The following is a 12,097-nucleotide window of genomic DNA, read 5'->3' as shown; positions in this document are numbered from 1 at the left end:
AAGAATGGCTTCTACTAGTTTCAGTGGAGTGCACACTTCCCTCTCGAAACCTTCCATTCTCTTCATTTCGATCATGCCCAGGGTTGGGATAGTTACCCTATTAATGGGATCTAGCCGGTTTAGGCTGATGGGAGCGTGCTTGATGAGGGCCTGATCCTACCATGCTTGATTGTTGCCCTTACTAACACACAAGTTCTTTCCCACAGAAGGCGCCAATTGTAGGGACTGGGATTAAGCACTTCTTCTATTAGATGTGTGGACTCAGGCCCAACTAGCCCAAATTTATAGAGAATGGGCTTAAGAACTAGACCTTAGTGAGGGTTACAACAACTAGACATGGTTATGAGTGGGTTGAATAACAAGGATGTGGACTAAAATATGAAATTCTGTCCTCGGGCATTTCTTCTAAGGAATTTATTGTTCTTATTCTTTCTTTAGTGCTTGGTTACAAAGGTTTCCAAAATCATACAAATTACTACCGTATTCTCTCTTTCTAATTCCTGATCCCTTTTCTTGGAGGATTTCTTACATTACATATCCCCTTCCAGTCGATCTTGGCCCTCTATCTGTTGATCATTCAAGTCACCACTCGAGTGCTGTCCCATCAACCACCTTCCCAAACCTTCTGTGAGTTGCAACAACCTAGACAGCACTGTTTAGGGGTCATTTCCTCATTAATATGGCCAGAACATTAGTTGTGGGCATTTAATGTGGTGGTGACAGTTTCTCCTTGAATTGCTCCTACACCATGCTCCCATAGCTGTCTTACTGTACTTGTTCTTTTTCTTGGGATGCTCTGGGAGGCTGCCTTCAATGGCGTGCCATTCTTCCCTTCTAGGATCTGGGTTGGCCAAGAACAGGATTGTCCTCGGCAATGTTTCTAGGCAATTTGGGCTTTCTTCGTTCGTCCTCGAGCATTTCTTCCTCCTCAGCGTGGGCCTTGGGCTTAGTGTAAAGTGGGCCGGAGTTGCCAAATTCTTCAACCCCACAATGATAATCTACTTAAAGAGAATGAAAATTTTTGAATAATTTATTTGAAACTTAAAAAGTTTAGTCGTACAAAAGAAAAAAAAAAAAACCGTAGCATACTGTAGCTTAATCTTGAAGAATATGGACCATCTTATAAAAGAATAATATCAATCAAACTAACTCAAAATAATAGAATGATATTGGTAGAGATAGAAAGATGAAAAATAATTTTAGGAATTATTTATTTTTTAAGGGAAAAAATTATTTTCAACAAATTTTAGAGAATAAATATATGTTATATTATAATTAAAAATAAATTATCTATTCCCACACATGTCATGGGTCTGTTACTGGTTTATATATATCTAAAAGTTGAAGGGTAGCATTTCTTGATGTTACGCTCTAGTTAAGCTACATCAGCGTCCACGATATTATCATTTTTCTTTCCAATTTTCTTATTATTTATTTTTACATTTACTCTTTTTTTTTAAAATATTTATACTTTGTCTAACATCTCTCTATCTCTTACCTTTTAATCTCCCCACTACCCTCTACCTTAATATCACTCTTCATATTTCCTTTCATCTTCCTTTTTTTTTTTTTTTTTTTTTTTTGTCCTTTCTTATTCACACTATAACTATAAATTTTTCATTCTCTCTTCCATTCTTTACATACTTTTCCCTCACAGAAAAGGCTCTCTCTCTCTCTCTCTCTCTCTCTCTCTTTTGTTGAATTTTTTATTTTTCTTGCACTTCTGCTTTAGGTTGATAAGTTGTTGTGCTCTTTACAACTTTATATTTAGCTGATGCGATCTAGTTTTGTGATTTAAGTGTTTTTTTTTCTCTCTCTCTCACTCTCTCTCTCTCTCTCTCTCTCTCTCTAATTGGTAATTTTATTACATGTTTTTTTTTCTTTAAATTCTTAGTTTGGGTTGCTTCGAATTCACCTATTTAGTTGTTCTATATATGTTATTTTTGTACAACATGACATTTGTTCTATGAAATTCCTTTTAGACTTGATACATTATCTTTTCATTTGATTTTTTTTTTCTCCCCTCATGTGTAGTGATTGACTTCTAGCAAAAAAAAATTCCTTTTATATATTTAGAAATCTATTTCTTTTTAATTCCAACTGTTTAAATTTTGTATGGGCCATGGATTCTATTGAGCAATTAATATGAAAAATAAAATAAAAGTAAAATAAATTCTACAATAATTTGCTTTATAGGGATTGACTCCTCTAAGTTATACATTGTTCCTTAAAAGTAGTGTGAGAGAAACTAATGTTTCTAATCTTTTGAAAGTTTGTGGAGCATATTACCTACTCATTAAGCCATCGAAATCATTTGAATTAAAAATCAACTGTAACATAAGGAACAAAGGGGTCATAAAGCATTCATGTTCTCCTTATATCGTGATAAATCTGAGTAGTTGAATAATATTATTGTTTAATTTACCACTACTACATATTATTTCTTGAAAGCTACATACCATCGATCATAACACCATATGGATATTTCAAAGTTCATTTGCATGATTGCTTTGTTGTGTGGTGAGTTGAAACATTGTTGGGTAATGATGTACATTACATTGTATATGTAGCCTTCTTTTTTTTTTTTTTTTGATACAAGATAGAATTTATACTCTAGCCTAATCTAAGTGTATATGTGTGTGAAACTCTCTCCTGGAGACTTGAATCCCGGCCCCTGCCCCTCACACCCCACAAGCATTTATACTTGTGGAGTGACTACCTACCAAGGGTGCGTGGTGGTGTATGTGTAGCCTCTTGACTTGCAAAGCGTAAGTACTGATTTATGCTAAGTTGTTTTTTATTGATAGTTTTTAGAGCTATAATGGTTAATAGGTCTAATGACACTTCATTAATTTATGCGAGGTTTCAATTTCACCCAAATGACAAACAATAAAACAAGACAATTAATGTTCAGCTTTCAAGTTTATTCTTTTTTTAAAAAAAAAATTGTTAGCTTTCTGGTAACCACCAATTCGTTTGTTAACTCAACATCATAAAGTAACTTTAATTTAGTTATATGGATAGGGTTTATCATTTTTCATGTTGCCAAAAAAAAAAAAATCAAGCTAACATCAATAACATTACTACAATTGACCATTTAAATTTAGCCATATCCTCCATATCATTAAATTATTAATATATATATATATATATATTTTTTAAATCAAACATATAATGTTTTAATCAAATAAAAATTTCCTTATAAAATTGCACTCATTTTTTTAACATTTACACTTTCTTCAACATTTCTCATTCCTTTCACATTTTCATCTCCTCATTGCCGTCTACCTTAATATCCTTAATATCACTCTTTATCTTTCCCTTTATCTTCGCTTATTTTGTTTCTTCTTATTCTTATCCTCTTATTATAAAATTTTCATTATTTTTTCCATTCTATATTTCTTTGCATAATTTTCCCTCACAAAAGATGTTATTTCTCTCTCAATTTTTTGTTGGATTTTTTTTTCTTGCATCTCTGCTTTAGGTTATTCATTTTTTGTATTTTTAATAACTCTACTTTGAGTTGATGCAATTTAATTTTGTGTTTTGTGTTTTAAGTTTTTTTCTTTTTTGTTCACTCTAATTGTTAAACGTTATCCTATTGCATTTTAAAGAATATAATATTATTCTATTACATAGCATGATTTTGATAATTTTACCATATAAGAATTTTATATAAGTTATATAGGCAAAAGTAAAACAATAATATATATGTATATATATATATATATATTTATTTATTTATGAGATAACTCTATAAAAATTATCATGCACAACGTGAAGGTGTGTGATTAGTTTATATATATCTAAAAGCTGAAGTTTAGTATTTATTATTGTTATACTCCAGTTGAGCCACATCATCGCCATGTCACATCATTCTCTCTCTCAACTCATCATCTTCCCATCAAACAAATAACTAATGTTTATACTGTTAACGACTTTCTCATTGAATCCAAATTCCCTTAAATCCAGCAATCAATCATTCTCTCTCTCTAACTTATCATCTCCTTATCAAAAAAAATGGCTTCTTTCTCCCATCAAAACATTCAATTGCCTCCCTTTGGATTTAAAACCCACTGATTTAATTTTTATATATATAGGTTTTGAATTGCTTTCTTTCAACCCTATTAGTGACCAAATTTCAACTAGAATTGGAAAGTCCATTTGAGGTCAGTTTTTCTTTTTCTTCCCTTGAACTTCTTTGCTTTTTTGTGGCAATTTTTTTATGATTTGTACTGGATTTTCATTTCTAGGGTTGTAAATACCATTTTTCTATTTTCCAATTTTCAATTGATAGTCTATCTCTTTGTATTCATGTTTACAATTTTTCTTTACATTATTATGTTTTACCCATTAAAATTGTTAGTGTCTAAAGAATTGTAATGCGTTTTATTGATTTAGTACGTGATCATTTGCCTCCCATTTGTCTATTTTATTTTCTAAATGGCTTTGTAATTTTTAAATTAAATACTACATAAATTCTTGCTACTTTCCTTTTAATCTCATCTAAATCTATGCTAATTTTTAACTTCTTAGGAAAACTTGGAATAGGAAACAAAATATTATGATTGATAGGTACGGACCATATGTTGTTCCTCTTTTTCTTTGTATTTGGGATTATAACTTAGTTTAATATGGTTATTTTCATTAATTTTTTGACAAATTACGATGTAAAGGTTTGTATTGGATTTTCTTTTCCAGGATTGTAAATACCATGTTTCTTTTTTTCTTTTTTTTAATTGATATTCTATTTCTTTGTATTCATATTTACAATTTTTTTTTTTTAACATAATTGCATTTTACCCATTGAAATGGTTTGTGTTTAAAGAATTAGAATGTGTTTTATTGATTTAGTACATGGTCATTTGCCTCTCATTTGTTTATTTTATTTTCTAAAGAGCTTTGTAATATTTTAAATTAAATACTACATAAATCCTTGATAATTTTCTTTTAATCTCATCTAAATTGATGCTAATTTATAACTTCTTAGGACACCTTGGAAGAGGAAAAATATTATGATTGATAATAGGTATTGACCATATGGTGTTCCTCTTTTTCTTTGTATTTGGGTACCATTTATCTTCTCAAAAAAAAAAAAAAAAAAAAAAATCTTACAATTTATAACTATTGCATCCATTTTATGACTGTGGACATGCATGCAATATTGCTTCATGTTTCCATGGTAATACTAATGTCCATTAATTTGAAATTAAAAAATTCTCTCAATTGAAACATATACCTCAACGTGATTTCGTTCTTAGGAAATCCTACAACTTAATTCAAATCATGCTATCCAATAGATTTTGTATAGTCCAACATGAATTAAATCATATTACCTTAGTAATTAGCTTAATTTAGCTTATCTAATTCTCAAAAAAAAAAAAAAAAAAAAAAACCTTAAACTTATATCTTATATCTTATTGTTCAATTTGGCTATGATATGTTGCACTTCAATCCATCATACTCCTTAAATATTCAAAAATATAATAGAAATAACATAAGAAATAATAGATAAATACGACAAGAAATCAACTAGGCATTTCTTTTGTACTGCAAATTTCACTATTATAATTCTTAAATAATATGTACATAAATATTCACTATTAGCTCTTTTACAAATACAATCAATTTTTTTTTGACTTCCTATATATTTCTTCTATCTAATTGAAAAAAAAAAAAATTCATAAAATTCTCATTTATGAAGGAAATTATTTTCTCTGAAAAAAATTTTTGGGAAAAAAAATAATGAATATGGAAATTCTTAAATTTTTCATAAACCTATATGGTAGCCCAAAAGTCCTATGTTCTGACTTACTACTACTTACTACATTGGATTTGATGAGTTTTTTTTTTTTTTTTTTTTTTTAAGAATATATATATAACATTAACCATGCAACTTACCAGTTATAAATACATTTTTGAATTATCAAAGCATACAAAGTCTTTTCCTCTTCTCCAATGTTTCCCCTCTCTCAACACTTATGTATCGTATATCCCTCAACACTTATTTATTGTATATCCCTCATCTGAGATGAAGCTGAGAGAAATGAAAAAAAAAAAAGAAAAAGAACCGAGAAAAGAAAATTATCAAAATCAAGTAATCAAAAAATCAAGTAATAATTGAAAGATAGAAATAGAAGTTACCACTTAGGCACTTACCCAGTGAAGTCAAGGAATGGAGAACCTGAGATGAAGCCGAGAGAAATGAAAAAAAAAAACAGAACCGAGAAAAGAAAATTATCAAAATCAAAATCAAGTAATCAAAATCTAAAGAAAAGAATGTTACCTGATGAAGCCGAGAAGCAGAAAGCATAGCACTTTAGAGGGCGAGGGCAAGACCGAGAACCCGTGAGGATGAGAAGGAAAAAACCCAAAAAAAAAAAAAAAAAAAACCCAGTACTTCAAACCCGTGAGGATGAGAGTGTGAGCTTGAGTGAGGCGGAGAGGAAGAAAAATGTTTGAGGCGGAGAGGGCGAGGCAGAGAGGAAGAGAGTGTGAGCTTGAGTGAGGCGGAGAGGGTGAGGCAAAGGGCAGAGAGTGTGAGCGGCGAGTTACAGAGGCAGAGAGATTGAGGTGGAGAGGGTGAGGCAAAGTGTGAGGCAAGGTACAGAGGCAGTGAGGCGGAGAGGGCGAGCGGCGACTGGCAAGGTAGTGAGGCGGAGAGAGTGAGGCGGAGAGGGCGAGCTGTGAGCGGCGAGGCAGAGGGGCTGTGAGTGGTGAGGAAGAGAGGCTGTGAGCTTGGGTGAGGCGGAGAGGGCAAGGCAGAGATATTGAGAGTCTGAGTCTGAGATAGTGAAAATGACAAACACAAAATGAGAGTGAGCTTTAGGGTTAGGATTCCAGCCTAAAACGACGTAGTTTTAGGCTGGGAAAGGGCCCAAAAAAAAAAAAAAACCGGTCAGTAATCGGTTTAACCGCATCGGTTCCCGATTTTCCGATTGAACCGGCCAGTTTTTACTGTTTCGCGGTTTTTATGTTATTTTCGATTTTTAACATAACCGGACCGGATTAAGGCCGGTTCCGGTTGAACTGGTAAGACCGATCGGTCCGGTCCGGTTTTTAAAACTATGGTATATACATTTTTCCTTCCCTCTCCCCCCCCCCCCCACACACACACATATATTTTATATTTATATATGTTTTCTTTTAATCTCTCTTAAAACCAATAAGTATAGTATTTGTGATGGAAATTTTTTTAATCATCACTACATATTTGTGATATCTTTTAATCTCTTTGTTAATTTATCACTAAAATTTAGAAATTGTGTTTGGCTTCATTTTGCTAGGTTCTTTTTCATGATCATTGGTTTATATGCTGTGAGTTGGGTTAAAGCTGCATAACTGGGAAAGATCAAACAAGATACAGTTACTACATGAATATTTTAGAAAGTAAGAGTATTATTATACAAAAACAAATATGGACATATATAGAAACAATTATACCGTGAATACGTTTGCTTTCCCCTATCCCTTTTATGCAATTTATTGATTGACTAAGATCAACTACACATTTTTATTTTTTGGAGAAACAATCAACTACACATTTAGCTTCCATAGTTTTTCACATTTTTTAAATTGTATGGAAAGGAATAATAGAAATCAATATATGTTTTGGGGAGAAATTTTTTTGTAATAGTTGATTCTAATACATGAATTTAGTGATTATCAAAATAGAAACTATTATAATTTTGTTTAATAGTTCTTATGTGATAAGATGGAAACAAAGTTTGGATAAATTGCTCAGTAACTTCTCCAAAAATGCAAAATAATGTTAGCTTTCATATGAAACCAACAAGATTCATTTTCATGTTCTAATAAAAATTATACATTTTCCATTTTTTAATTGTGTTGTGTTTTGATACATATCTCACACTACTATAACATATTACAAAATATTTTGTCATATATAATAATTGAAAGTAAAATGCAACATTTTTCCTCGCCAAAATATATATACACACACACAAAAATCAAGATAAAGACTTCTTTACTTACATAAAATTTATTATATATATTACAATGTAATCACATTATTGTGAGATGAGTTTGAGACTATTACTTATAAATTTCAACTATTATTCTCATTCTTTACTTAACAAAAAATAATATGACATCAATATTATCCCACGCATTGCGTAGATCTACGACTAGTTGAAAAATAAAAGCTAAAGCCACAAGAGAACCAAACAAACTAAAAACAGGAAGCAGCTGTACCACAATTCAAACACAAGGTTTTGTTTCAAAAACTGAGATGTTGCCTCTTTATATTTAACATTTAACATTATGAACTCTTTCACATTGTGCATCCAGATGTAATAAACTGTGGTAGCCAAGTCTAATTTGCATAGCAGGACCTTGAACTTCTCCACTTAACATCCCTATGCCTAGTTGCAAGATCTGATGCTAACAGCAGCCTATATTATTTTCCAAGCATTACAGCATCACACGAGACCAAATCCTAATAGTAAATACATTTCTAGCATTTGGTATTTGGAAAGGAACATGGATGAACCAAGTGAGAAAATAATTAATCATGAACAAACCTCTCAATCCGCCTGAGTTCTTGGTTTTTTTAAGTGATATATTTTGGTAATTTGCATAGCATTTGGTATTTGACACGGTATCAGAAGGAATTGGAATCAACAGGTTAACTCATACTTTCATGATGGCAAAACTTGATGGGCGGATTTATGAGGCACATATTTGGAAGCTGTTGACACGTCTAGGTAAGTGCAAGCTCTTGGTTTTTTAAAGTGATATATTTTGGTAAGAAAGTCGAGAAATTAAACTGATGGAAAAGAGAGTGTGCCAATTCTACTAGTGGATGTTTTGCTGATTTTACTGTACAGGACATTTTATTGTAATCTACCATTAATGACATAAAAACTCCATTCTTTCCCCCATTTACTTTGCTAGAACACAATTAACTTTTGTGTGTTTTCCTTCAACTTTTTTTCTTTTTCTTTTTAGGATTCTTTTGAAGAATAGTGGGTCCTTTTTGGATGTTCATCAGCTATGAATTGTGTTGGAGCCGTCAGAATGGCACAATTTGTTAGCCCTCATAACACTATTATGACTATTCTTTGTTGCAATGCAATGACACATCTGACTAAGTTTTACAATGCTGCATATTTGTGTCAGCATGGACTGACATCCAATGCTATTGGATTAGAGTTTCTGGGCATGAGATGAGTTAGCTTGACCTAGAGCTTTGATTTGATGTATTTTGTCACTTCAGTCTAAAGTTTGAGCAAGCCTCTGCAGCAAAATTTCTCCAGAAAAGTTTGTATTTGATTTTGGTAACATTTATCGCTGTTTATCTCCCTTGGGTGAAATCTGAATTTTCTTTTGCAGATTATGACATAATGGAGCAGCAACGCCAGATTAGGCATGTCTTTTAGGATATTGATAATTTTTGTTTCATTCTTACTAGAGCAGGATTAGGCACATCTCTGTTCGATGCAACAATATGTATTTCATTCAGATGTGTATTCAAGGATGATTGAGAGAAATGGAATGAGTTTAGTGATCTATTCCCACTCTAAATTTTGCAATTATACAAGGATAATATATTCCCGTTCAAACACTGCAATATTTCCTCTTCAGATTTAACATTACCATTGTGAACTCTTTCACATCTCTGTATACAGATGTGATAAACTATGGCAACCAAGACAAACCTACATAGCAGCACCTAGAAACTTCTCCCCTTCAAATCTCTTATGTCCTGTTATAAGACCTCATGCCAACAGCCTATATTATTTTCCATGCTTACAGAGCCATCACATGAGACCAAAAAAAATCTAAAATGAACGCAAGGTCTGGGGGTTTGAAATTGTGAACAAAACCAACTTTCATTTGTAAATTAACATCAGTCCAAATTTGAAATTTCCATGGCTTTCAAAGCTATTGGTGAAAGAGGGTAGCAGAACTCATTAAGAACATTATATAACCATACACATCATACAATTCGGCAATAAAATTTTGTTTCTATCTTTGTAGCATTTCACATTAGTTAATTTATGGTAATAACTACATATCTAGCAAATGATGGTTGGAAAGGAACTTAGATGAACCATGTGAGAAAACAGTTAATCATATGGCACAAACCTCTCAATCCGCCTTAGTTCTTTGGTGACATCTACCATAGTTGGCCTTCTCTGTGGATCATCCTCTGTACATCTCAAGGTGAGGTCCAGCACAGCTTGTAATTGCTGCTCTGCCAAAATTGTAGGATCCATAATCTTGCTTATGCATCGACCTTGAGCATGGTTACGGATGTATGCTGTTAAGCTAGAATCTTTATCAATATAAAGTTCCTCTCCAGTTAAAAGTCTAGAAGAAACTCACTGAAGTGATACACATCAGTTTTCTCCGTTGCCTTACCTGTTGCTTCAATCTCGGGGGTTTTGAACTTCAAAGACCAGAAGTCGCCAGCAGCTTCTACCTCAGTTTCACCCTCAGGAATTGAAACGGAAACCAAAAAGTTGGACAATTTGGGAACATCATTTTCATCTAATAAGATACTTTCCATATCTATAGCCATGTGGATGACAGGTCTTGAGAACCCAATATGGAGATAGGAAATTGCATAAGCAATCTGCCTTGCAATTTTTAACCTTCTTTCCCATGCCATGAATTGATGTTGTCGTTCAATAACATGAGAGGAATAAATTCGATCTGCAAGAAGGCCATTGGCAGCAAATTCATACACTAAAATGGGAGATGTAGTCTCGAGACAACACCCTATGAGTTTTAACACATTAGCGTGAGCACTCATCTGTGCAGAGATTACTAAATCATTGATTACAAAATCGGCCAAAAATTTCGAGTCAGGAAATCGTTTAACAAGAACAAGTCGTCCTTCAAGAGAACCCTTGAACCAATACGTTCCCAGATGATTATGATAGTTGTTGGTTGCTTGGTGGAGCTGTTGAACTGTGAAGCTCCGGATGGGAATAGGCTTCCCATTGCAAGAGACAATTAACTTCTCCAGTACCTTGCTTCCATTCTCAAGGAATGCTCTTTCTTTTTCCTTTCTTTCTTCGCCTTTCTTACTCATTTTAAAGAAACCATCTCTCCAGCAACCCTGCATGACTTAAAAATGTGAGCTAAAAGTAGCTAACTCCTTAACCTCTTTCTCCTACAACCCTCTAAAATAAAGATTCAAAAGATGTCATGGAAAGTAAAGCCTTCCTCAGTTCTCAGTTCTCAGTTCTCACTAGTCAATTGTGCCTGTTCTGCTCACTTGGACAGGGTCAATGGTCTTCATTTATTGGTGTGACACACTAAGTGCAGGCAGGTTTGGTCAAAATTAAGTGGACCATTTCTCGATAGCCTTATTAGAAGACTCAGAGTCAGGGTCAATGTCCATTCTTTTGGGAAACTGATAGTCCATGGAGAGCTCCCCAATTCTATCTTTCACATTACTACCAGAATCATTTATATGCAATTATACCAGTTGTTGACTTAATATGAGGAAATGTGGGGCAATAACTTATTCAATGAATTTGTTATCCAATTCACAAGAATAATTTAAACTCTATTTTGACAGAAAGAAAAATGTTTGTCTAACTAAAATGTGTCAATCATAATTACATTTTACTGTAAATAAATAAGACTCTCTCAGAACATCTTCCAAGATGGACATTAACATTGAATACTACCTATCTTGCTTGAGTTCACATTTACTCTCCTTCCTACCTCTGGGCTCTGAGCCATTGTGAATCAAGAAACCTTTTTGAAATCAAAACTAAGTTATGCCTGTTGTTGTGCCAAAACAATTGGATATGAAATAATGAGAATCTGCTGCATGATTATTAAAAATGATTGAGAGATATTTATAAAGATGAAAAGCAAATCAATTTTTTTTTAATGATTGAGAGATTTATTAAACAAACAAACAAATCAAGAATCAGTACACAGAAAACAGTAGACAAGCCACATTACCAGAAACTAAGCTGAGACTAGAGGTAGGAAACCCAGACAAATTTTCACCAAAAAAAAAAGGAAGCCCAGACAAACTAAAACAGAACCAGCTATTCGCCAATTCCACATAGCTTGAATGTGGTCTAATTAAGCTCTTGCCTTTTTTAGA

The 12,097-nt window shown here is 32.8% G+C and overlaps 1 protein-coding gene across 1 annotated transcript; it reads right to left on the bottom strand.

Annotated features, from left to right (window-relative positions):
- Positions 1 to 10,091: 10,091 nt before the first annotated feature.
- On the bottom strand, positions 10,092 to 11,084 carry LOC115956149 (non-functional pseudokinase ZED1-like). The gene is made up of 2 exons (XM_031074610.1): positions 10,387 to 11,084; positions 10,092 to 10,300 (listed from the first exon to the last, which is right to left on the bottom strand). The coding sequence occupies exons 1-2, from the start codon at positions 11,060 to 11,062 to the stop codon at positions 10,092 to 10,094; spliced, it is 885 nt and encodes a 294-aa protein (XP_030930470.1). The 5' UTR covers positions 11,063 to 11,084.
- Between the last annotated feature and the right edge of the window lie 1,013 nt (positions 11,085 to 12,097).

The sequence above is a fragment of the Quercus lobata genome, chromosome 8, assembly GCF_001633185.2.
Source record: "Quercus lobata isolate SW786 chromosome 8, ValleyOak3.0 Primary Assembly, whole genome shotgun sequence".
Taxonomy (NCBI): Eukaryota; Viridiplantae; Streptophyta; class Magnoliopsida; order Fagales; family Fagaceae; genus Quercus; species Quercus lobata.
Note: the sequence above shows the minus strand (reverse complement) of the source record. Positions and strands in the feature narration are given on the sequence as shown.